A 26,052-nucleotide genomic window follows, 5' to 3' on the forward strand; every position below is an offset into this window, starting at 1 on the left:
CCTGTATCAGTTACTTGGAATAGATACTTGCAGTGAATGAGTTAGGCTGGATTATTTTTGTTGATACGTGTTTATTGTGAATAATATTTGCTTTCACTCCTGATTATTACTGGCTTTATAATACTGTATTTTGTACAGTGGTTCACTAGTTAAATTCTTCATACTGAACCTCACATTCTTTGTGTTTTGAATTCTCCCACTGTGATACAGGTCTCTCTGTGATGCCTAAAAAAAGTCTTAAAAACCAGCACACATTGCTTGGGGCAAGTGGTAGCTGCTGAACATATCTTGCATTTGTGATGTTTAGAAACAAAAAGTTTTATCTATGAAACATTAATTTTAACCACAGAAAGGTCTTTTTTCATGGTATCAGAACTTCAAAACTTCTGATATAGTTGGTTAGATATGGAGATTAGGTCAATTGCATGGAAATATAGCTGTGCTGATAGCGTGACATTTTTGTTGAAAGAAATGCTGAAGTACTAGTTTGAAAGTGGACTATAATCTCATCTGGCCACAGATGTTTAATATTACTATTTGTTACTTCAGTGGAGCATTTTTACCATTAAAATTTAAATTAGTACTTTGAAACTTGAGTAATATTAATCTGTAAATTCTGTAAATGTTCCAAGGCCAGTATTAACATGACGAGAATTTAAAACTGAAATAAATCAAACAAGCAAAACACCCAGAAGTCAACATTAAATTATATATGTTACTATTAAACTTAACCAAAGCTTTAAATCACCTTTCGTGCATGTTATATTGTCATCTATTTTGATGCAAATTTGCTACCCATTCTTTAATAGCTAAGTTACCACCTCAGCTGATAACCCCCAGGTCCGGATGCTTGTTCTTGGATTTCCACCTAAAAAACATGGTTAAAAAGGCTTATTGTGCACTCTGGAAAGTCAGTAGTCAGGACTGGTTTGTCCCAGAAGTTGAGAGATCACAATCTGGAGTTCCTCAAGAAAAATACCTTTCCAAAAGTCTCCTTTTATAAATGGCAGCTGTTCAGCTGAAGACAGCCACAGCACCGTGCGGTGGAGACCACCTATGTTATGAAGCCTTAACGTTCAATGAACAAACTCTGGAAGGAGCTATTGAGTTGTAACAATCTGCTCTCTCAGTTCTAAGAACGAAGCTGCTGCCTAGTCTAAGCAATGTACAAATACAGAAATTTATTGTTTATTTAAGTGCATTATTCCAGACCAGGAGTGGATAGGAAAGGTGAGGAAGAAAGCAGTAATGTGAAGGATGCTTATGTGATGATTAATCATTCAGCTTTTCAGTCATCTTTATGTTGTTTCTATCTCATCCCAAGTCCACACACTCAGTCTTGTAACTGGTGATCTGACTGACCTGCCCTCTGAAACTTCCTCACTCTTCTGTAAGCAGCCAGCGGCAGCCCTTTGTGAAACAAGGAGCAAGCCACTATGAAAAGATGCGGCAGTATTGGTTTAGTTGCTGATCCAGTGGAGTAGATTTGTTCTGATGCTTAAATGAGAAGTGAGCAAGTGACTGGCTACTTAAAACTTTGAGCACTTAATCAACTGAATCAATCCTGTACTTACCTTTCAACCTCTCATCATGACTAAAAGCGAAGCCAGATTCTTACCTGGTATTGCAACAAAATGGTAATTCAAGATGCTTTATGTCATTTTAAAGAAGTAATGACATATCAGTGTTTAAATGGGAGAAGAGCTGCCTTGCTACTGTTTGGAAACAGAATTTTTTTCACAAAACATGAATAGTCTTGCACAGAACATTTAATCTCATTAGAGACTCAGCCCCAAAATATTTGAGAGGGTAAGATCAACAATTATAAAAAAATAAAAAAAATTGAGTTACTAACTTGGACATATATCTCAGCTCCATTGTTTGAAAAATTAATGGTGATTTCTGACCAAATCCTTTTTGACAAAAAGTCGCTAAAATTGGTCTTTATGCTTGTACCACATGATACCTTTTTGTAGATTATTTATGCTATTATGAAGAGAATTGCAAAGGAAATGAGGAGCTTCCTATGTAATCAAGTGGTCAACTGCTGTTTCCTCTATCGGGAATAGCATTGGTGATTGCTCACAGTTGCAGCATTTACATTGTTGTCCTGAGTGTGGAATAAGAGACTCTGAAGCAGTAGGAGGGAAAGAGAAAATACAGTGGCCATGGCCGAAATACTGCAATTATAGAAAGAGTGGTTTTTTACTCCCATAGTTATGAGGTGCTTTTGAGTGCTGCTTTGTTTTAATGACTGTTTGGTGCCACAATGAAATGTTAATTTTAGCATGTTTAATTGAGCTTTTTTTAAACATGTTTAAACCACCCTATCTCGGGACTGACTTTCTTAATTATGACCACTTCCTCAAATCTCATTTTCTTTTAATAATTTTGCTTACTTTCCTCTTCTGGCCTGTTTTATTGAAATGATGCTACTGTGATGTCTGCAGGATGTTGGGAGACTCTCAGGACTGTAAAACTTTGTCAGTGCTTGTGTGTGGACAACATCTGAGACAACATCTGAGACAACATCTGATGTAGTGTTTTGCAGAAGTCTCTTGGCACCACTGAGTAATTCCTCCACCATTTGTGTCCCTCTTGGACATTAGGTGCTATGTCCTCTAGTATTTTAAACAAAAATACGACTTCTGTTCTCAGTTAAATGATTTACTAATTGAAATATAGCCTGATTTTATTTTAATAACCTTTCTTAGGCCTTTTGTACTGAGTTTCAAATACTGGTTTACTTTCATAATGCTTTGTTTGTTGAGCCTTAGACAAGTGAAATAGATGTTTAGATAGGCATCATGAAATACCTGAATTCCCATGGATGACCAAGTTATTGCCGCTAGATGCTGTTAAACTTAGCCTCTGACATACTCCCAGTTGGTTGGGGTTTTGGATCCGCAGAGGCATTCCTTGTGTCTGTAAATTACTGTTCTTCGTTTTATTTTGAGTGCCAATAGCTACACAAGGGAAAACTACGAGGATGAGATTTCATATTTACAGTTTAAGCTGGTAAAATGGCTTTCTAGCAGCAAAAGACTGCTCCCCTCACCACTTCAACTGAGCATTTTTTTTAATCCCTCTGCTGGCATTGAGTTTTATGTGACTCCATGGTGAAGTTCTTAAGAAAGCTGGGGCGCTGGGATTAATTCTTCTTGGACTTTTCTCTTTGAACTGTCTCATTAGAGTTTACCTAAATGCTTGTGTTGAAAAAATTGAAATGACGCTTAGCTTGGGGGGGGCGGGTGGGTAGGGAGAGGGAAAGCCCCTTCAGATGTTACTGCTGGTTCCCATTGGGTTAGCTTAATGTCATACTCTCCCTCACTGCCATGTACAAACAGGACATGTCGAGTAATTTTTGTCCTGATGTAATCTTCCAGTAATCGGCAATTCGGGGAATTTATTTCTAGGTCTACGTGAATAGTACATTCTATGTTCTGTTCTAATAATAATAACTTGGAGGATACATAAAAGTTCAGTATAGAGATGTTCTTGTTAAATTAACCTGTTTACAGAGTAAGACCTTTCAACCAATGAACTTGCTTCCAGTCTGGCAAAACAGACAGGATTGTAGATGGGAGCGAGTGTGGAACCCCCTAGGAGAAAAGGAAACTGGTAGGTAGTTGGAAGGTAAAATGCTTCTCCCTGAGAAGAGTTCCAGCTGAAGTACAAAGCATTAAAGTGTATTGTTATGTTGATACCTACACAGTATCTTCTGTTTCAAATCTAAAAGTAAATAGTGAGGGAATGAATCAGAACCCAAACAATATTTTGGTTGTGTGCAGATACCTTAGTAAGAAATACATTTATGTTTAGGACTACTTTGAACTAGCTTTTGGGTTAGAATAGAGGAATTTTTGTAGTATGAGAATAGTCAAAAGAAAGCTTCATAAAAGAGTGCAAAGTCACTATCAGTCTGAAGATACTGTTGATGGTGTAACTGCAGAGAAGGCCCTCCTTTAACTTGTCAGCAGTTGTTTTTAAATGCAACTAACTGAAGCTGAATGTTGTTCACAAAGCACAGTGCTTGATGAAGTTGTTGCCAAAGATTATACAACAGTATTAAGTAGGATTTGCAGAGAAGACTAACAAAAAAATAAATTTTACCAAAGTATTACAACTACTGTAAAGCTTTTTGTCAAGCTGTCTGTTCCCTTGGTAGTCCTGTCAACCACCATTAAGGTAACTAATGGCATTAATAAGTTACTTCGTAGGTTTTAAGAAATTACCTGATTCCTTTAAATAAAAAAATAAACAAGTCATTCAAAATGGTAATTCCTGGAGGGGGTTTTGAGTGGTAGAATTTAAAAAAAAAAAAAAAAAGAAGCCAACACCCTACACTTTTTTGGACTGACTGTCTCCTGTTGGGAAGTTGCAACGTGGACAGAGTGTTTCTTTTAAATGTTCAAAAAGGTTACAGTTAATGCTTCTAATCGTATTTAAAACTGCATGGCATTTCATTTGGCTACCTATTTTGGTTGTATCTGTAGTGAATGAATATTCTTTTCCTGGATGTATGGTAGAAGTAACTAGAAGGATGTCTTAGCTGTTTGTGTGTGTGTGTGTGCTCAAGATGAAGCCGCGTGTAAATGCGCAACCACAGTGCTTTTGGCTGTAACACAGCTGATCTCACTAAATTTCGTTCAGCAGTGCAGATTTTGAGTTTGGGTTTTTTGCAGAACTAATATTGTAGATGTTGATGATTATATAGCCTGAAGTATTGTTGTTTTGTCCTTAAAAAGGAAATGGGAAGGTAGATATTTCAGGTAGAGAGGAGAAATAATAATAGCTCAAAAAGTAGTCTCTGCCCCTGTTTCCATAGTGTTTGTTACAACAAAATTGTGGTTTAGGCTGCATTTTAAAATGGTATCATTCCTTCAACCCTGCTTGACTAACCTAGTTTACTTGGAAAATAACTTTTCAAATCCAACATTTGACGGGATTTCAAATCAATATGATTTGGAATGTATGAATTTAATGATTTTAGACTGAATTCCAAAACAGTGCAACAGTAATTGTACAACTGGGACAAATTTAAATGTTGCACATGAGTGTCTCTTGAGGTGCTAAAATGGGTAATAAGGTTAATGAAGCTGGCAACAGTTTGGTGCAACTCCTGTGCTACCACATTGCTTTTTGGCAAGATCTTGACCTGCTATAAAACCTTTAGCAATCCCGATTTGGCAGTGAGCTCTTAAGAGTGCCATAAACAAGAGAACACAGATTGAGAGGGGTTTTTTTTTGCGTTTGGGACCCCTTTCTTCCCAAATTCATGTGCACATTAATCCCTCGTAGGCCTGCCTATTTTGCACTTTGCCAGATAGCATCCTGTTACATGTTGTTTAGCTATATAATTCTTCACATCCATATCTACCCTAAAGTTTCTCAGAAAAGAAGTAAATACTTCGCTCTTTTAAAATGTTTTTAAAGTGAGTCCACCCTGTCTCAGAGGATAGAGTGGGACATTTGGGTCCAGTCAAGAATAGATTTTGTGTTAAGGTAAGGGTCTGAGTGCATTTTGGTGTTGTGTGGGTTTTTGAGTTTTCTTTTTTGTTGCTTGGTTTTAGGGTGGAGTTTGGTGGGTTTTGGTTTTTTTGTAAACTCTTCAGGTTTTTTTTCAAATGGATTCCCTGCTGCAGTTTGTCTACTCCAGGAGAATCAGGTGCTTGTTTCCTATTAGGCTTGTTAGCATTCCTTCTTTAAACTCCTGACTAATTAGCCTGGTTGCCAGAGCACTTGCACCAGAGTATCAGATAGCACCTGCGTTCTTGTAGTTCAGTTAGTGTAGCTGGGTGTATTAACCCTGTATGGTGCAGATTGCAGCTCATCCCCCAGGAGTGAGAAACTGATGTAACACAATCAAGTTTATCAGTGCAGAGTAGAAGTTGGGTCAGTTTTTCCTGGCTGTGTCAGCAGAATAATAAATACGGATTTTTATGGATTTAAGATTATTCCTAATAAGTTCCTCTACCCAAGTTTTATTACAGAGGAAACAGTTTGATCTTTTTAAATTGTAGAGAAATTACCGTGTAACTCTAGTATTCGACAGCTCTTGCAGTATGCCTATTATGTAAATGCCCTTAAGACTACAGTATTCTAAACTTCAGTTTATGACTTTAAAAAAGTTGTTTCTTTTTTATTTTATTTATTTTTCTAGATGTCATGTGTTTGTGGAATGAGACTTTAAAATATTAGAGAGATTTGCTATTCCTGTAGCAGGCCACAGTTCCCACTTAGCTCATCAGGACTGTCAGTCTCTGTTAGGACACAGTTCCATCCTGTCAGTGTCAGCACCCTCAAGAGAACTTTTTATGGTGATGTCACTGTATAGATGAGCTAGAACTACTTTTTCCTTGAAAAGTGTCCATTCAGATCTTCACTTTTTATGTGCAGCATTCAAAATGTACCTTAGAAAACCTGCTTGGATCTAGCTTTAAAGTCCCACTTTGAAAGCGGTATTGTCGCTGTAAGTAGAAACAGCTTATTGTTGTGCTGTTATGCTCTTAACTGTTCCTTAGAAATGTATAAACACTGCATGAGAAAACAATTAAGTGTTGCCTGGGTGCTGTCAAGTCAACCAGAGGAGTTGCTGCTTCTGATATCATGCTGCTGAGCAAGTGTGAAAGTGAGAGCAGTCAGATTAGGTTGGATAGATGGGCTGCTTACTACTACATTTCTGCTGCCTTCTTTGGTCTGGTGCTGGTCTGACCTATGCAAAGACTTCACAGCATGCCAAGCCAGCACAGCCCAAAACAAAAAAAGAAAGGTAGTACCTGCTGGCTTATAATGCTGTAAAGTCTCTGTGCAGGGTCTGGTATATGCTGATGCTAGTGCAGAAGTGGGTATAAAGTGTCTGGCTTGGCTTGGCAGAGGTTGCTGTTTCATGGTTTCTTCAAGTTAATGTAAGGTGCCAGCAGAAGGACAGTTTCCTCCAACTGCTAGCAATGACAGTTTTCTCCAGACTGAGTGGAGGGAGGGAAAAAAATTCCTTCCGAGTTAGTTAACCTGATTGATGTTGCTGTACAGCTGCAGGATGCAGGTGCCTGGCATAAGGGAGGAGGTGGAAATAAATGTCTTGGCATGCGGAATGTCTTTCTGCAGCAGCTAGAGTTTCTGTTGCTTTAAAGTGACTGTGTGCCTACACTTTTAAAGTGAGTAAGGGCGGTCTTCTTTTGTGGCCTGGTTGATACCTGAAGATGCTTAAATATAGGAGTTGCAGCTCTGCAGGTTGTTGGCAAGTAGCAATGCCAATGAAAAATCAAGACTTCCAGTGCCTGAACTTCCATTCTCCTCCCCCTTACAATTTTCCTGTTGTGTTTTGGTTTGATGTGGATGTAATAACCTGTTCCTCTTCCTCCAAATCAGACTGTTTAAAAGAAACAGTCTTTAACACAGTAAATAATATGGAGAACTCTGATTTATTTCAACTTTTTTTTTTTAAAGACATACCTGAAAGATGCTGTAGTGGATTGCCTGTACTTCTAATTCTTCTCCTAAGTTTTCTCTCGTTGCTCATAAGCATTTGGCTCTTGGTTCCACAACAGCGACAGATTGTAGGTAAACAGTAGAAAGGCAAGTGATGTATTCTTGAGGCCTATTACTATTTGTTATTTTTGCTCTTGCTTTTAAATATGTCATGACTAATTCAAAGGAGTCTGTTTGGGTTTTGACTGGCTTTTTTACCTGATTTCAAGTATGATTGGACTCTGCCTGTATCTCTGTTTCAGGGTATTTTGATACACCAAATGTGTGTCAATTACTTTTCCTTTTTTCTCATCATGTCACCTCCTTCAAACAATTTTCATAATAATTTTTAAAAAACATTTTTGGGTATATTTTCAAAGTATCTATTGACAGTGACTACCATATCCTCAGTATCATGGTATTGGGAGAGTCACTGAATGACACCGGTATTGATACGGTTTTTAAAGGGTGGTATGATTGAATCTCCTGCAGCTTTCTCCATTGCACTTTGAATTTAATCAATCTAGTTAATGAATGATTAAATAGTTACAGAATTGTTGGTAGTGCTCATTGTTGAAAATATTTTTGGTTTAATGTTTTTCAGTTAACTGTAGTAGACTTGATTTTGTAAGAACAACAATCTATGCATTTTCTCTGGTTAATTGTGAAAGGTTGAATGATGCTGTCCACTGCAGCTTAACAAAAAATATCCTGCAGGTGGCAGACGGTTGCTGTTTGTTGCAAGTGCTGGTAAGATTTTGCTGATCATTTACTGTAGGTTTGAAAATTAGGGTTAGAAGGTTAAGCCTGTAATGCTTTTGGGGAGCACCCTTGGCAGATTTTTGTTTATTTTTAATGGTAACTGCTTCTGGAGTCATAAATCTTGCTTGAAGACACTTCATATTGCTTGTATAACAATGTCTTTTGTGGAAGGTTATGAAAACTTACGTACTTTCAGGATAAAGCATGGTTGTTGGCTGAATACAGAGTCTGGTGGCTTTGGCAAAATAGAATTCTGAAAACAACTTTTTTTCTTTTGAAGTAGGTAGGAAATATTCTAGTTCGCCTGCCTGGTGTAAATGGGTCTGTTCTGAAGTTTAGTTTTTTGAACTGTGAGGTGCAACTCACTAGGAAAATATTGAAAATTACAGTAATGCTTGTCTGATCCCAAGAGTTACTATATTAATCAGTCTTGCTATGTGTGCAGATAGGTAATGGCAAGTAGGGAGAATGCATATAAAGTATATGGTAGAATATTTACATCTGTGATAATTCAGGGTTCACATGGGCATTCAAGCTGCATTTATGAAAGTAAATCCTTTTTTAGGGTATGTGTTTCTAGACATGAATTTTGGCCTTAGTTTAAGATTTTTTGTATAGTAGTGGTCACATACTGCAGTGGATTTTGCATTGACTTCATTGCATTACATTTTTATGAAAATGTAGTACCTCTTGTTTTTTGATCTTGAGGCTTTGTTTCATATTGTAGTGGGGCTGGTTCTTCAGATGTAGCTTTCTTCAGGAAAATAGAGAATTTCATTTAGTTATGCTCCTTGTGTTGTGGGTTATTGATAATTGTCTCTGATAGAAAGCTCAGCTGTTGGTCCCACTTCTGTGAACATTATGGTGTGTGTAAATTGTTGTGGCAGAATGAGTCATTCTGTAGTGGAAAGTCTTTGTTGATCCAGGTGTCAAAGGTTTGGAAGAGGAAATAAAGCTAATGGAAATTATTTTTATAATAGCTGTTTTTTTCAACTGTAATGTTCTTCCTCTCTCTTTTCTTGGAACCATTTAGGATATTCTATCATTAATCTTGAAGCTGCACTTTTTGAAGGTGTCTGAAAAATTCTAGCTTAGCAAGAACATTGCTTTTCTCCACTACACGTAAAACAGCTTATGACAGTTAACAGGATTATTTTTTTAAAGACTATTTGTAATTCATTTTTAATAGATGGCAGTAGAATCTGTGCATGAAAACATTGTCTATCCTTTAGTTTCGAGTTGAGAATTCACTGCTGGGAATGTATGCTAGAAACCTGACTCATGTAACTTCAGTGCTTACTCCCTTAGTGATTTGATATGCTTGAGTTTTAAAATCTTGTAGGAATTTTTTTCATATTCATATATTCATTAGAATTGCACAGATTTGTTACATACTTACAGCTTTTGGAGAGGAAAGGAATCAATTCCATTTTACTCTGTAGATTGACAGTGGGTCAGGTACAAAGGCATTACATGAATATTTCAGAATATCCTGCAGTGATAATGCTGTTGTGCTGACCTGTTATATCAATATTGTGACCTGAATTCATTTGAAAGCAGCTTGTATTTGCTTTAATTCTAATTGTTGCACTGTGGATTGATTTTATTGTGTTTTATATTCTATTAGCAAAACTCCTGAGCAACAAGTACGTGTACCTGAATAATAATTGCAGCTTAGTTAGGAATTTGTCTTCTGCAGATTTTTGCCTGTAGAATTTGAATGGGGCAGGAAGAAAGATGTGACGTTCTTAATGCTGTTTTTTGCTATTTTCTAGGTGCAGTCATGCAGAATGCTGCTTGCAAGGCATACATAGTTATCAATGCAGCCAAAAGAGATCAAAGATAGGCTTTTGGAGGGGTTACAGATGAGGATTTCTGAAGGGAAACTTGTATATTCTCTACTGCTCAAGAGATTGAATAGTTTGCAGAATGGGTAGTGTGTAATATGCTTAAGTATTGAAGTATGTATTGCTTTGTGATTGAGATGGTGGGATGTAGTTTAAACGCCTAAGAGTATTCTTTGCTTGTCTTGTGGGATCTTGATCTTCTCATTCATTGCTGTGCCCTACGTATTGGGATAATACTCTCCAATTACCTCTTTGGACACTTTAAAGGAGGGGTTTCCTTTCTCATACGTGAGCATGGCTATGGATTACTGCTCCTGGATATTACTGCTTTGTTTGCAGAAGCTTCTCTGATTCTTCAGGAAGTCCAGGTTTCCCTGCTACACATCCCATTGTGTCACATTGCAGGCTTTTTCCAAACTTCACTTACAGTACAGTCTTTTTATCTCTTTCTACTTGTTTTTCATATTCCTTCTTGACTATGTTGTTCTTGAGTAAAAAGAATGGGATGATTGGAAGAAAGAGAGCTGGTTTTCTGTGGGGATTTTCAAAAACCCAAAGTATTAAATACCTCTGTCATCCATAACTGTTAACAGGTTTTGTATGTGTATGCAACCAGCCTCCATAATTGGAGACAGAAGTTTGAGATGATCTTCTCTGCCTCCCTTACTTATTTACACTTTTGCATAACATAACTTCGAATGAGCAATTATCTTGATTATTATTGATTACTACTTTAAAGCAGAAATACCTACTTGATAGCGAGTAACTGGGAGCTAGATTTACAGATCAAACAAACCATTTTGAGAATCACTTTGCTGAAGCTTTGTGGAAAACTTTGATGATTGAGTTGAAAACTTGTGTGTCACATTTTCCGTTTTAAACGTGACTTAAGTGATCTGTATGACTCTGTTATGTATTAAAGTTTGTTTGCTTCCTGCTTTTGTAGTGCTCTTTTTCAGTTGATGATGGTCTGAGGTCATAGAGAAGGATGTCAGAGGAGGGTGATAGCATTGAGAACGCAGATGTTTTCTAAGAATGTTTCAAAGCTTTTCACAAGGCTTTGTAGAAGTTTGAAGTCTTCTCATATTGTGAAAGTGTTGTTTCAAGTGTGCCATTGTGATGCTCTCCTGGGTTTTTATTTTCTTTTTCTAAAGACGTTTTTGGAACACTTAACCTGTTGGTTTTGAAGCACTTACTGCCTGTCATTGACTGTATGCAAAAAGCCATAACTAAGTAGTTGAAGCACTTCTATCATCTCTTTTTTGTGTCTGATGAAGAGATGATAGAGCTTACTTCTGTTTGTAAAACCAAAAAACAATGGCTAAATGGCAATTTTTTATTATGTAAGTCGGAACCTTCTTCTGAGTAGGGGATTTTTTTTGAAACTGAAATTCTTCTGATAGTGATAACAAAGAATAATTAGGCTTTGTATTTAAGGAAAATGGCCTTTATGATTTGAAAGGTTTAAAAAGACATGACTTTCGCTAGGTGTTCTTTTAAAATATATTTTTGCAGTCTAAGTGAATGAGAGTTAAAACTTTGTGAAAATTGACTGTACTTGTGTAGCCAAAGACTGTTCTGTGTCCTCACATTCCTACATAAAGAGCCATGGACTTGCACAGCAGCTACATAAAATATCTAAAATGTGATTAGATGAGAAAACTAAAATTGCTTATGATGCATATAAACTCCCAAGAGGAAATTAAGAGTTTTCATACACTTAATGTAATTAGTCACTTTTAAAATCCAGAAAACATTTTAACATCATTTTGGTAATTTATAAATGGCTGTTCTTTAGAGAGAGATGGTTTTAAGAGATTTGTAAATGTTTTGGGGAGAATTCTTCACTTAAAAGTGTATGTTAGGCAGTAACAGATTTTGTATATCTATTTGGTTTAGGACAAGTGATTTTTATGCTTTAGCCTTTTCTCTTAACACAAGTCCATGTTATAAACTGCAGCAAACCTACCTGGCAGTCTTGACAAAGAAATTCAGAAGTGACTAAGTTTGAGCATGAAATGTATCTCTGAAAAATAAATGCTTTAATGCAGAGTTAGAGTGGAAATTTATGTGTGGTGCCCACCTTGTTGTCTTGGTGTGAGTGGTGGCATTGCTGTCTGTGTGTGTTTGTTATTGATCTGCTGAGCACCTGGTCAGACAGTTAAATGTGTCTTGAACTGTAGATACACCCAATATATTATAATAATAATGAAGGCTAGAGGAGTGTTTGTTTTGGTATTTCTTTTTTTTTTGTTTTTGTAGTCTCCCACTTTCCTAATTTTGTGAAATGTGAAACCAATTACTTCCCTATCACAAATCACTTTCATTTAAATATTGTAATACTCTAGCAATGCCCAAAGGAACAGTTTGGAACTTAATGGAAATTAAACATTAAACTAACTAGAGCTTTATATTGGGAAGCGGTAGAGCATTGTGATCCACTTGTGCAGTCTAGTTTTTTTTTTTTTTTTTAAATGGAAAACTTTGGAAAATTGAGTGGGGTTGTGGGGGGAAAGGAGGGATTGACTATGGGGACACAGCTCAAGTGTGACACTCCTCAAGATAAGGCCATAGAGGAGGAGGAAGAGGATGGAGGGGGAACGGGCAGCCACTGGTCAATGAATTCAGTTGTTTTCATATCCAGATTGTCAAAGCAATGAAACACAATTCAAGTGATGATTCTAGAGGAATGCATTATTACTTTTCTGAAAGGAAAACAAAACTTGCTTTACACTAGCATCGTATCTTGAGTATTCAGAATGCAGTTTTGTCACCTCTCTGCTTTGTTAGTGTCTGGAAGTAGAAATAAGTTTTAGGAATAAAACTAAATAATAATAATAATAATAATAACAGACCTATGGTAGTTTAGAGAGCTGCTTTAATTGTTTTTTGGATCTTCTCTGAATGGATCTACGTTGCACTCCCTTGATCTTGAATCTCTGCTGTGTTGGTGCAGAGAATTAAAAAAAATCTATAGGATTAAAGCATGACTAATGGGTAGTAGAATGTGTCCTCAGCAAAATAATCTCTCCTTAAAAAAATTAAAAAATCAACTGGAACCTTATCTGTGTATAGGAACTCACACAATACTTAACAACTGAAAAAAGACATTTGCAATGTCCTCATTTTCTGTCTTAATTCTTGCTTCAGCAGTACCTGGAGTGGTGGTGGTAAAACTCCTGTGTAAAGGGAAATAAATGTTATGAATGGGATAAGATTATGCTTCATGGCACTTCTGCAGAAAGCTCATGTGGTGGTGTTGTCGTCATCTTTTGCAACCATCGAACAAGTGGATCAAAACCTTAACTTGGTTATAAAAATAGCCGTGGCTGTTCCGTGAACATCAAGGTTAAGGAGTAGTTACAGAAGAGGCAACTATTTAAATCGGTCCAAGAGCGTGTGGGATGTGGCTCAAGATATTAACAGTGAGAATGCTGTCTGTACGAGAGATCATAATATGCTTAGATTCATTTTTCTTTCAAGAACTACAAAATTTTCCAACCCAATTGGAAATACAGTATAGCTACACTAGGGAAATTTGTTAAAGCTGAAAGAGGCAACTAGTAGCAAAGTACTTAAGCCTGCTGAGAATTAAAGATGCCATGCTGGCGGTATAGACCAAAAGCATGCCAGCTATCAAGGGAAGTGTGAAAGGAAGCTGGCATGGCTGAACATCAGGCAAAGACAGTTATTAGAACGATTAAGTAATATCCAAATGAGGAAAACTGTAAGGATATGAAATCTGTCTAGTATTATATAAAAGTATAAGATAGAACAAAAGAATTTGAGTAATAAACTTTGAAAAGTCTTTAATACTGCCTTTAAACACATTAGTAGTAGCAAAGCTACCATGAGCTGTAGGGCCACAGGATGATCACTTCATAAAAGAAACTTTCAGAAGATAAGGCCATAGCAGAAAAAAACTTTGCTTTGCACCTGTATTCATTGTTGAAAATCTTGGAGAGGTTGCCCTACCAAGAATCTTTCATGGGTAACTCGTCAGAGGAACACTCTCAAATCAGCATTGGTTAAGTGTTTAGAGAACAAATGAACAACACGAAAGCAAGTTGCTAGAAGCAGACAATGTTCACCCAGTAACTTTATAGAAAGCAAGGGATGAAGTAATTTTACTAGGTGGTATGTAATGACTCCTTTAGCTAGACGCCTTTAGGTCGTTGGATATAAATGCAGTGTAAGGCTAGTATTAAACGGACGTTTACTCAGGATGTTGTCTGTGCTGATTAGAAGCTACAGTGGTAATGGACATGTGGTAATTAGATTGTGGAAAGGTCAACAGAGCTTTGTGAAAAGAAGTTGTGCCTCAAACCTTTCAGAGCTCAGTGAAGGAATTAGCAAGAATGCATGTAAGGAAATTCCAGTTTCCTGTGGTAGGTAGGATTTCCAGAAGTCATTTGGTAGCCTTCTGCATGAGAGGAGCAAGTTAATAATTAGAGATAGATAATTAGAGACAAGAAATGAAGTGGATAGGATGCTTTTCAGAGATGAGTAGTAGCAGTTACAAAAATATTCAAGGTAGAAGAATTGACACCCAGCTTTGAATTAAAGTTAAGTCCAGAGTGGATGAGGAGGTGGCGGTTAAGCTGAAGTGAGGCATATGGAACCTGAACTCCTTGCAGGAAGGAATGCTAGTTTGAGGTTATAATAGATAGTTCTCTGGGAACACTAATTTAGGCTCAGAAAGATTAATTCTATAAACTGTTAGGATAATAACAAAGAATAAAACAAAATTGGCCATTGTCTAGGTCCATGGTGCATTTGCTTTTAACTGCTGTATTAGCACAGGCATGGGAGCACCCTGGGAAGAACAGTGCTTGCTTCTATGTCTATCTGGGTGACTGAGATGGTTGTCTTAGTGTAGGTTATACTTTTTTTTTTTTTTTTTTTTTTTGGTGCTAAGATCTTCTGAATGATAAAGTAGCTTTCGAGTCCAGAGGAGGGCCACAAAGCTGATCAGAGGGCTGGAGTACCTCTCCTATGAGGACGGGCTGAGAGAGTTGGGGTTGTTCAGCCTGGAGAAAAGGCGGCTTCAGGGAGATCTAATTGCGGCTTACCAGTACCTGAAGGGGCCTACAGGAAAGCTGGAGAGGGAGTGTTTATGAGGGAGTGTAGTGACAGGACAAGGGGTAATGGCTTTAAGCTGAAGGAGGGTCGATTTAGATTAGATGTTAGAAAGAAATTGTTTACTGTGAGAGTGGTGAGGCACTGGAACAGGTTGCTCAGAGAAGCTGTGGATGCCCCATCCCTGGCAGTGTTCAAGGCCAGGTTGGATGGGGCTTTGGGCAACATGGTCTAGTGGAGGGTGTCCCTGCCCACAGCAGGGCGGTTGGAACTAGATGATCTTTGAGGACCCTTCCAACCCAAACCATTCTATGATTCAATAAATATCTCAGTTTCTTTTCTTTGAACAGCAAAGTAATGTGTTTGATGTGATCACATGTAGTACTGGAAAGGACTGTGCTTAGCGTGAAGTCTACCACTACACTTGACACCTAAGGATTATATCTGTTTCAAAGCCTCTGGAAAGTGAAGACAGGAGCAGTGATTGTTTGAACTGTAGAGTAAACTTGGCAATGTCAACTAGGGCACTTGAATCTTCTTGATTCCCCCTGAGTGCAGGGCCCCATGCATGCTGGGAGTTACACAAGGGGCAAGAGTTGGACAGGTGGAGATCACTGGGGAGCTAAAATTTGAATTTATAGTCAGTGTTCAGACCAGTTATGGAGTTACATGAGCAGCTGGTATCCTCGTGCAGTTTGGTAGGCTGAAATGGAGGACAGGACTCTGATGGCTAAGGAAAATATTTGAGGATGTGAATTTACAATAATTTGAACAGTTCAAGGTTGCAGCTGTGGTGTAGCCACCTGGTTAGCAGTTGCAGTCCCTTTGTTTCCTCCCTTTTACCTTGTGTTGGTACTAGAGCTTCTCTTCCCTCCCGGAGTGTACAGGGAGCTGTACCAAAGACTAACCTTTCTGAAAATATAAAACCAATCAAATCATTTAGCTTCCTGAACAGGCTGTTTCTGGGACAAACAGATGCCAACATAAGAGAGAGGAGTGCATGAAGAGGGAGAAAGAGGACAGAAAAGATGATGCTTGGGACTGCTGTGGCAGAAAACTGTTCTGAGACATGCTTCTGTTCCTTGAGCCTATTTAGCCTTTACTCTTACAGACTTGGGATACAGGGGACTGCTCTGGATAACAATATATTGAGACCAGTCTCAAGATGTGTTTTTGGGTTTAAAAAAAAAAAGAAGTTTTTATTAATTCTCCTTCAGGTAAACCTGACATTAGCTGTAAATTTGAATAGTTGAAGCTTCAAGTTTTAAACATTTCCAGTAATTAATTTCTTTTTACAGAATATTCTTGTCTTTTCAAGTTTACGGTGCCGTAGTTAGTAAATGCTACTGTCCTTTGAAAACCAGTGCGATATTTGAATGTCTTATTTTCATAATATATTTGTGACTAAGAAATGATAAAAGAACTCTGAACCTTATAACTGTTAGCCAGCACTTAGATTTGTATTTTTATTTCTTTACAGGATTTGGAGTTTCATGGAGTAATGAGATTCTACTTTCAAGACAAAGCAGCTGGAAATTTTGCAACAAAATGTATCCGTGTCTCTAGTACTGCCACAACTCAAGATGTGATAGAAACTCTTGCAGAGAAGTTTCGACCAGACATGCGAATGTTGTCGTCCCCTAAATACTCACTTTATGAAGTGCATGTCAGTGGAGGTTAGTATTTATTCACAAAGTCTTTCCTGCATCCACACCACCTTCCTATCCAACCCATAGCCGAAATATCTTTAGGTTTGCCCCCAGCTTCTGAAGCACATAAGACTTGGGTTTTTTGTTCCTACGTACATTGCTACTAATTGTTATGTGGGGGGTGGTATTTCAAAACGTAAGTACACGTATCAGGCCTGCAGTTTATCAAGTTTTGATGATGATCTATTAAATGCTGTACTTGACATAAAGTTTATTTGTTGACATGTGTGAGAGACTTGCTATTTTTAGGACTAGTAGGTAAATACTAAATTTATAACGGGAGGAGTGTTAAATTGGAGCACTTAAGAGTACATCCTCAGTTCTTTGATGTTGTGGGCTGTTGATAGGTAGCCTTATAAGGCATGTTCCTTTACTGCTAAACTGGGGGAAGTTCAACATAGTATTATTTGAAGCCACTATGTTTCTTAAACAGATCCTTTAATGTTACCTGTGAACTGTCAAATGTCAAGTAGCCTTTTGATGCTGCTAGCGTTTTTGTCTCTCCACCCCAGTAGAAAGCTTCAGGTTGGAAGGCTGTAGAGTGGGTGGTGGTGGTGGCGGCGGCGGCGACAGGAATAGGAGAGACTAGCTTTTTTTTGTGCTTTTTTCTTTTTTGTACTTCGGAAGCTTATACAAGTGGTTTAACTACCTTAAATTCTGCTTTTGAAAGACTGAAAATAATTTAATTTGAGATAGAGAATGGAAATTTACTGGGATATGTGTCACTTTTCATGGTATATGAATGATAACTTGACGTGAATTATATGGGATTAGGGAAAAGTGCATGTGTCATCAGTAATTTAAGCAATGAATAGTATGTGTTTTTTCTGCTTTTTTTAAATCTTTTAACCCTGTACCTGTAGTTGAAATGAAATGGTTTCCTTTGCAGAGCAAGTTCCTGATGTTTAAAACATGGCTTATAAGAGGCACGTCATTCAGTAGGAGTGTTTCTCATTAAATAAAACGCAAAGACAGCATTGACATGCATATGTACTGTCTTCTACTTCTAGAAGGGAGATCAAATGGCAAAACTTAAAGTTTTTTTTAACCTCTCTCTCAGATTTTTTTCCATACTTAGAATATATATAAAATACACTAAATGAAATTTTGTCTAGTATGTGTGCCTAATGGATTTTTTTTTTTATTCATTTCATAGTCTGGTTTATTATTGTGCAATCTTTCCAGAATAGTAGTTCTTGGACCACAATTAGACTGGTTGAATTTAAAATAAGGAAAATTAGTATTTGGAAGTTTAATGAAGTTATAAAGCTTGAAACGTTATAACTGTATGGATAACTTTTCCTCCTGAGTGATAATCTTGTTCCCAGACTTCAGTTCTGACAAAGGAGATATGCAAGACTACTTTATGTGGACCTTTAGCTCATGTAGATAGAGAGGCAATACACTTAGTCTGGTTGCTGAAAAGAGGACATAACATTTCTACCTCCCCAGGCTTTCTATCCCTATACTTAACATGGAAACATCAACTGATGTGTACTGTTCAGCAAAACTTTTGTTTTTTTAAGTGCATAACTTGTTTCTAAATATATTTGTTCTTGAGGTGCCAAGTAACTGTTAATGCCTTTCATTTTTTTGAAGAAGAAAGAAGATTAGATGTAGATGAGAAGCCTCTTGTTGTACAGTTAAACTGGAACAAAGATGATCGAGAGGGAAGATTTGTTCTCAAGAATGAAAATGATACGCTTCCTCCAAAGGTGAGTCTTTAAGGAGCAGTATGCTAGTAGTAACAGCAATTTTGAAATGTGTGGGACTTGCTTGTATAGCAAAACATAATTTCTACTTTTCTAATTCCTAAAAACAACTGCTGATGATCACCTTTGATATCCGGAGCAAGTCTTTTTAAATACTTAAAATGTATCTTCGCAACACAGCATTTTTGTGATCTTTCAGGTGGCTTGTGATGCTTTGATCTATGAAGCTGTCTAGTACTGCAGCATGTAATGCCCAGAGAACTTAGCTTGCTTTGTTCTGATATGATGAATTAAAAATTTCTTCAAATAGTATATGATACCAAACATCTAGGAGGTAATCCTACCCCTTTCAGAGCCCTTAAAAGAGGATGCCAGAGGGAGTTGAATAACTAAAAATTGTTACCTCCCTAGGTAACATTCTATTTCTTAACAAAATTGATGGGAGTCTGTTTCCTTTTGGGGAGGCTTTTTTTTTTTTTCTTCTTCTTCCAAATGCAAAATGAGGGACACGTGAACATCAACTATACAAAAGCTCTTTTTCTATTAGTTATTTAAACATTAAATTGGATCAGACTTTGGCTTCTGAAGTCATATCTAACTTAGATGCTTATAGCTATGGAAAACATGCTGTTCAGTGTGGGCTATCTTCAGACAAGCTTTTCATCTTGAGTACTAAATTTCTTTTGCTCTTGGAATTAGAGCTTGTTAATTTTAAAGGTGCTTTGGGTATAGGTACGTGAGCTATGCTTACACTACGTTTTTGACTACAGGATACATCCATGCTAGAGGTAGGGAAAGAAGATTAATGATGTCTTGCACTACATCTACCAGACTTGCTATTCCTATTCGTTGAATTAAGTAACCTTCAGTCTTCCTTCTCTTCCTAATAGAAGCAAAAAACCCTGCATCTTTCTCTCATCTTCTATTATTTTCTCTACTGAAGGCAAATGAGCCTAGAATTATAGGTATCTTGTGTATACAAGGGGCAGGAATTGGAGAAGAGAACACTGGAAGGACAACTCTGAAAAATACACCATAGGAGAAATTTCCTTTATAATATTTTTCCTTCTGCAGTTTATTCTTATCCGATGTTCCAACACAGTTGTCTTGAAAACAGATTAAATGCAGTGTTTTGTGAAGTATTTGTACTGGGAGGCAGAAATTTGTTTTGCAGCCCTCAGTTAATCTTTGAGGCCAAGTAGATAGTAGGCATTATTCCAGTAAAATTTTGCTGTTTCTTTGCTTTCTTGAGTACAAGGTGCTTTATCAGTTCATACCTGCTTTGGAATATGAAATTATTTTTGCCTTCTGTGTTGTTTTGGAGAGTTTTAGTGCCATCCCTCTGTAATGCAGTATTGTTGCCTGGAGTATTGTTTTTGTGTTAGTGATACTATGTCTTAATCGGGTTTATCTGGAAAGTTAAAACCAATACTAACCTTTTTCCTTGGACTAAAAATGATGCAAGTTGTTTTGAATTCATTTATTTCAGAAGGCTCAGAGTAATGGCCCTGAAAAACAAGAAAAAGAGGGAGTAATTCAGAATTTCAAACGAACTCTCTCAAAAAAAGAAAAAAAAGAAAAAAAGAGGCGTGAAAAAGAGGCATTGCGACAAGCATCTGATAAAGATGATAGACTACTTCATGGGGATGATATGTAAGTTGTTAAACTTTGATCAGTTCATATAACCTACATCTTATTTTAAAGGATACCCCCTCTCTACCAAGTAAGTTATTGTTTCTTTCAAAAGTAAGTAGCTGACATGGATGCAATATCATCATAAACCAAAATATGTGATGGCAATTTCTGTGGTTTGTATGTACATTTTGCCACAAGGTTTGTTTTTAAACCAATAAAAAAGCTTTTTTTTCCACCTCTTTGTGCTTGTACAGAAATCAACACGTGCTTGGTGACAAGGACTTTCCACACTATTTTTATTTTTGAACATTTACTCGAGTGGGTTTATTGCTCTCCCTATATTTGATTGTTCTGTCTTTTGCCAGAAAAATTAGTATGTGTAGGTGTTTTGCATTTGACTTACCACCTGACTATCAGTTTGTTTTTCTCTGAGATGTATTTTGGTAGCCAGTCTTCTAGGTTCAACTCTTGCTCCCAAATCTGCTGCACCTTATTCATTGAGACAGAGCAGGACATATGTTAATCCTCGTACAGAAAACTGGAGCACAAGAGTCAGGCATGAATAACTGTGTGTAGAACAAGAAAGCTGAGGAACATCTACATTAATTTAAACTTTGTCTCGGTACCGGATTCTGTAGGTTTCATATGTAATACACCAGAAAAAAAAATCAATAATGGTGGATACCCAGAAAGAAACTGAATGATGAAAACTTATTGATGACAGATTCTCAGAGATGAAAGAAATTAGATGACCGGTTGACATATAATAAAGGCTTTAGCTGCTCAGCTCGGGTTTTTTCCTTTTTTTTTTTTTTTTTTTTTTAGTTCATGATTGTTTTTCATATGTGTAGTGCTGCTGTGCACGGATATGTTTACAATGTTCTTCAGATGTCAGTGTGATCATTCCAGTATTCTGTGCCGTTCCTTAGCTTGATCTTAATTTTTTTTTTTAAATTAAAATATTATATTTAGGTGCGTTAGAAAAAGCATGAGCTACAAGCACGTGCTGACTCTGCTTCCACGTGATTTGCAATATTGTAAATCAGAATAAAATTAGGGTGTAATGTAAAGTTTCTTTAATGGTGTTGTCTGTCCGTTGTCCGTCCGTGTGTGTCGCCCCTGTGTTGTTGTGTCCTGTCGTCCCCCCCCCTCAAAAAAAAGGTAGTAGAGAGCCTTTTGTCCTTGAAAACTAGCAACCATCAATACTTAAACTGGTTGTTGTCTGTTTCAGGCAAGCATGGATACATGAACAGTGTTAATTGTAGCAAAACTGAAGTTCACATAGAAAACATCTTACAATAACTTAATTGATCTCCTATGTGTATGGATACTACTTGCCTTTTATCCTTTATGAAGTGATGAGGATATATGTATTTTAAGCTATTAATGAAATTTTTTTCCTTTTTATTTAAACTAACTTGGCAGTGAGAATTCTCGCCTTGCAGCTGAGGTTTACAAAGATATGCCAGAGACCAGCTTCACTCGCACAATATCTAATCCCGAGGTGGTTATGAAACGGCGGCGACAGCAAAAACTAGAGAAGAGAATGCAGGAATTTCGCAGTTCTGATGGCAGACCAGACTCAGGTACTTAAATTTCTTCTGGTTAAGTTGTAAACAGTAAACTCTTTACTGAGAGTGCATTTTTAAGGCCAGCAGCTCCTGTAAGTTTGACTTGGCTTCTGTTTTCTCCAATATTTTTTGTACTTCATGGCTAATTTGTCTATGATGTAACTGAATGAAGGATTCGTGGAGGTAAGATTCCACAGGAGCATATTCTGTGTTGAGTAAGTCAAAGCTTTCAGCGATGGGCAAATTGATTGGAGAGAATATGCTCATTGATCTTGCTAACAGTGCTAAACTGGGAAAGAAGGAAGGACAGAATTAAACTTATTAAGCTGACAAACTGAGGATGTCATGAAATAATGTCACCCATTTTACTAAGAACAAGCTGAATGACCTGAATGTAAAAATGCAATCAGTAGCACAAATACAAGGTGGTAAGGAGTGTTTGTTCAGGTCTGCACAAAGAGTTCTGGTAGATCTTATGAATATCACCGATCAAGTATTTCACATTCTTGGGGGTGGGGATAAAGATCACAGCAGCTGTATAAGCATCAGTGTTACATGAATGAACGAAGCAATGTTAGTACTAATAAAATATCAAGTGATGTATTCTGTCCATGGAAGAGTAGTGAAGGAGTTAGAGGTGTAGAAAACATCACCTGTGTGGGAAATCTTAGATGGCTTTTTAAAAGAGGGGAGGTTTTTGAAAGTCAGTGCAAACTTGCTGTCAGGATTGCAAAGCTCAGTTCTTCATCCAGTTGTTGTCACTGTTTCATTTTACCTTCAGGAAATATTAAGAATGGTGGGCTTACTTAGAGAAATTAGGAGAGCATCACTGAAGACTTCTACCAGTGACAGAGACAAATTTATTTCAGGGGTGTTACGTAACTTTTCCCATATTAGTGGATTGACTAAATGATTTCTGAAAGGGTTCATTCCTGTATTCTGTTGGAAATAAAATAAATGGCTGCATGTCTGTCTTTTTATTCTCTGGTAGCATTGTTAATTAAATTTTGTTTCCAAGGTGGGACGCTGAGAATTTATGCAGACAGTTTAAAACCAAATATACCGTACAAGACAATCCTGCTGTCCACTACAGATACTGCAGACTTTGCGGTTGTTGAAGCACTGGAAAAATACGGACTGGAGAAGGAAAATCCGAAGGATTATTGTATTGCTCGTGTAAGTGAAGTTATTAAGTCAGTCTTCTCACGCTTTATGTTTGATTTTTGTTCCTTGCAGTACCTTTAAAACTAAATGCAAAGGCTCTGGTAGTCCTGTGACTTTTTTTTTTTTTTTTTTTTTTAATCTAACAGCCTCAGGAATTCTGAAGTGATTTGTCAGGTTTTTTGTTTTTAAAACCTAAATGCTTCCAGTCTTACTAAATTATTACTTGCTACATAGATAACCACAAATAATGAAAGTAACACACTTCTGTATTTGGCACCATGGTTTTATACTGCTAAGCATGCTTCTGGTTCGCAGATGTATAAACTAATAGCTAATCCTGCGGATACCTAAATTTGTGCTGTTTGTACACAAAACTATTCCCCTGAACTAAGAGTGTCTGCTCAGAGGCAAAAGTGTTGAGGCCAAACGCGATTTTAAAAGGCATATGTTATATGCTGTTGCGTATGTTATATGTGTTTCAGTGGTAGCTTACCCTCATTATACATCAGAAAAGATTAAACATTTAAGTGAAACTTACGTATTTTTCAGAATTTAATTACTGTAGGAGTTCTAAATTAATTGTATAGAATTGCTGTTTCTTACAGGTATGGCTTTATCAAAAATTCCTATGGGCAGTACTGATTAAAGGTTTCTTATTACTGATTAACTTCTGTCCATATCATCTTCTGAAGGAGAATAGCAAGATTTGAAAACATTTGATCCTTGTTTGAGTCCAGTCTTTGATTACATTTCTGGCTATTACTTGTCTAATAAACTTGGATTTATTGCTCCTTAAAAAGAGAGAGAGGGAAAAATGTTTGTGTCTCATCATATTGTCCTTTCTTCCCCTGCCCCTTCTCCAGTGCTTAAAGCGCCACTGGAAAACAGTAAGGAAGCTTATATTGAATACTTTGCTATTTCCTGCACTTTCTAGATACTCTAAAGGATGTGGATATATCTTTGGTCTTAAAGTTGCTTTCCAATTTGTTTTTTATGATAACTTTGAGTAACCTTAGTGTCTACTTTTGCTGTGCCTACAGCCTCTAGTGGTATGATTTGCTGGGAGTTGACATGTTGCTCTAATGTGGTTCTAATTAGTAATAAGGAAACTGGACAGTGGTAGTGGTTTTGTAGTTTCATAACAGTGAACTAATCTTAGTTTTTATTGTTTCAACAGTTTTGTCTTAGTTCTAGACATATTTTTAATGAAGTTCTGGACATCTTATCCTTGTTTTCGTTAACCTGTAATTGGGGGTCTCAACTGTGAAAGTTAATTTTGCTTAACTTCAGTAAAATTTTACGTAGATTTTTATTATGGATGGGAATAATATTCTAAGTAACAGTTGTGGGTTTTAATGACACAGTATACTAAAAATTGATTCCCAGTTTTGGCTACAAAGTATTTTCTATGTGTGGCTTTAATTATGACAATTGCCTTCATATTATGGGTTCTATAAATGAAATTCATGATTCTCAGTCATTGATTTTATTAATCAGTGCTGACTTGACATGCTTGTTTTTCTGCTGGTTTGAGAGAATTGTAGGCTACAGCAGAGGTATTGTGACTGAATTTGGAAGACAGTGTTAGTTCAGAGTTAGGGGATATTATGATGTATTAAGAAATATTTATATTTTAGGGAATTTATTGAGCACTTACCAGGGAAACTATTACAAGTCATTGTTCAGGTGGTGGTGTTCTCTACTGCCTCCCCTTGTTCTCTGATCTTGTGTGAGGATGTTTAATGTAGAAAATAGTCTGAGGAATGTTGCTTTGATCTTGGGAAAGATTAACAAAGTCTTTGCTGTGAAGCAGATTGATTTAAATTAGTCTTCTGGAAAGCACTTCTAGAAAACATTTTGTCTTTTCTGAGCAACACATCTTCTTGATATAGTAAGTTTCTATACTGACATAAGTTGTATGCTTATGTTAACATTTGAAATATGTGGGTAGTCTTCATTGCCTAATAGCAGATATTTTTTATACCTTTAAGTGTAGAAGACCTTACTGTTTTGCTCACCGTAAGTCATTGTAGTTGGCTAAAATCTACTTGGCCTTTCTAATGCCTCTGTGGATATAGTGCTTGGGTTTTAAATATGATAATCCTTCCTTTTTTAATAAAGTTGAGAATTTTTAACCTAAGTTTAAAATCTACTATTTGCCAAATATTTTATCAAGTTACTTTCCTTGCTTGAAACATTAAAATATCCTAACTTTAGCTTGATGTGTCTTTTATCATAGTTTTGTTTTCTTGGAATCTTACAATTACAGTGCTAAATAGGTGTCACGGCCATTGGTACTCCTTTACACTGAAGTCTCGTAGCTGTTATTTACCTCTGGTGGGGCTTTTGCCCGTGTTGTTCTGACATTTTACAGTGTTCTGTGGAAGACAAATCTGTCTTGCACATGTTCCTATTCTTTACTTTTTTGTTGACTTTAAAACAGTGTATAGTGGAACAGGTAACTTCAGTTTCTTATTGGTTGGAATTTTTAAATGTTTTGTTCACTTTGGGTGACAGGTGAAGTGTCTTCAAAGAAGACTTAAGCAGTTGATATTTACTTAAATATTAAGATGGAGTTTAAGTTATATGACAAGAACTGTATAAGGCTGCATAAGTAGCTGTAATAAGGTTCACACGCTTCTGAAGTTTCACTTGAAAGATGAACACTGTAAGAATTTTTCTTAACACTTAGAGCTGACAACTTTTTATTGTAAATGGCAGTTTCCGGTTACTTGCTTGTGTTCATACCCTGGTTTGTGGTGTATCGAGCTGTACCTTCATGCCCACTTCTGAAGTACTTCTCTATGTAATCAAGTAAAGACAAGTTTGTTCCAATATGCATTTTGTTTATTTCAGTTTGCTTGGTTTGAGTTTCCCTGAATAATACGGGGTTCACTACACATCTCTCAAGATGTCAAATTAATTAGTCTTCCAAGCTACCTGTGCATATTCACTTAGGGCATAAGACTTGAGGCACGCAGCATACCACTTAACTCTTAAGAGTAGAATCTTGATTAGACTTTTGTTTTAGCATGTTCTTATTTTTTACTCAGATAAGGCATAAATAACTTTTTATAATGTCAAGCAAAACCGTGCAGTTCAT

General features: G+C 36.8%; 1 protein-coding gene across 29 annotated transcripts in view; it reads left to right on the plus strand.

Moving 5' to 3' along the window:
* Nucleotides 1-26,052, plus strand: part of AFDN (afadin, adherens junction formation factor) — a 133,398-nt gene that overhangs the window by 21,570 nt on the left and 85,776 nt on the right. For 21 of the 29 annotated variants that reach the window (XR_012834587.1, XM_075748588.1, XM_075748590.1 and 18 more), the window contains exons 2-6: nucleotides 16,639-16,834; nucleotides 18,467-18,582; nucleotides 20,069-20,232; nucleotides 21,640-21,800; nucleotides 22,804-22,961. Coding sequence is in view for 28 of the 29 variants with exons in the window: in XM_075748588.1 (XP_075604703.1) it covers nucleotides 16,639-16,834; nucleotides 18,467-18,582; nucleotides 20,069-20,232; nucleotides 21,640-21,800; nucleotides 22,804-22,961 (795 nt within the window). In the remaining variant the exon portion in view is untranslated. The remainder of the gene's footprint in view (nucleotides 1-16,638; nucleotides 16,835-18,466; nucleotides 18,583-20,068; nucleotides 20,233-21,639; nucleotides 21,801-22,803; nucleotides 22,962-26,052) is intronic. The other 8 variants (XM_075748580.1, XM_075748576.1, XM_075748585.1 and 5 more) reach the window with 1 other exon arrangement.

This window comes from Balearica regulorum, chromosome 3, assembly GCF_011004875.1.
Source record: "Balearica regulorum gibbericeps isolate bBalReg1 chromosome 3, bBalReg1.pri, whole genome shotgun sequence".
Lineage (NCBI taxonomy): Eukaryota > Metazoa > Chordata > Aves > Gruiformes > Gruidae > Balearica > Balearica regulorum.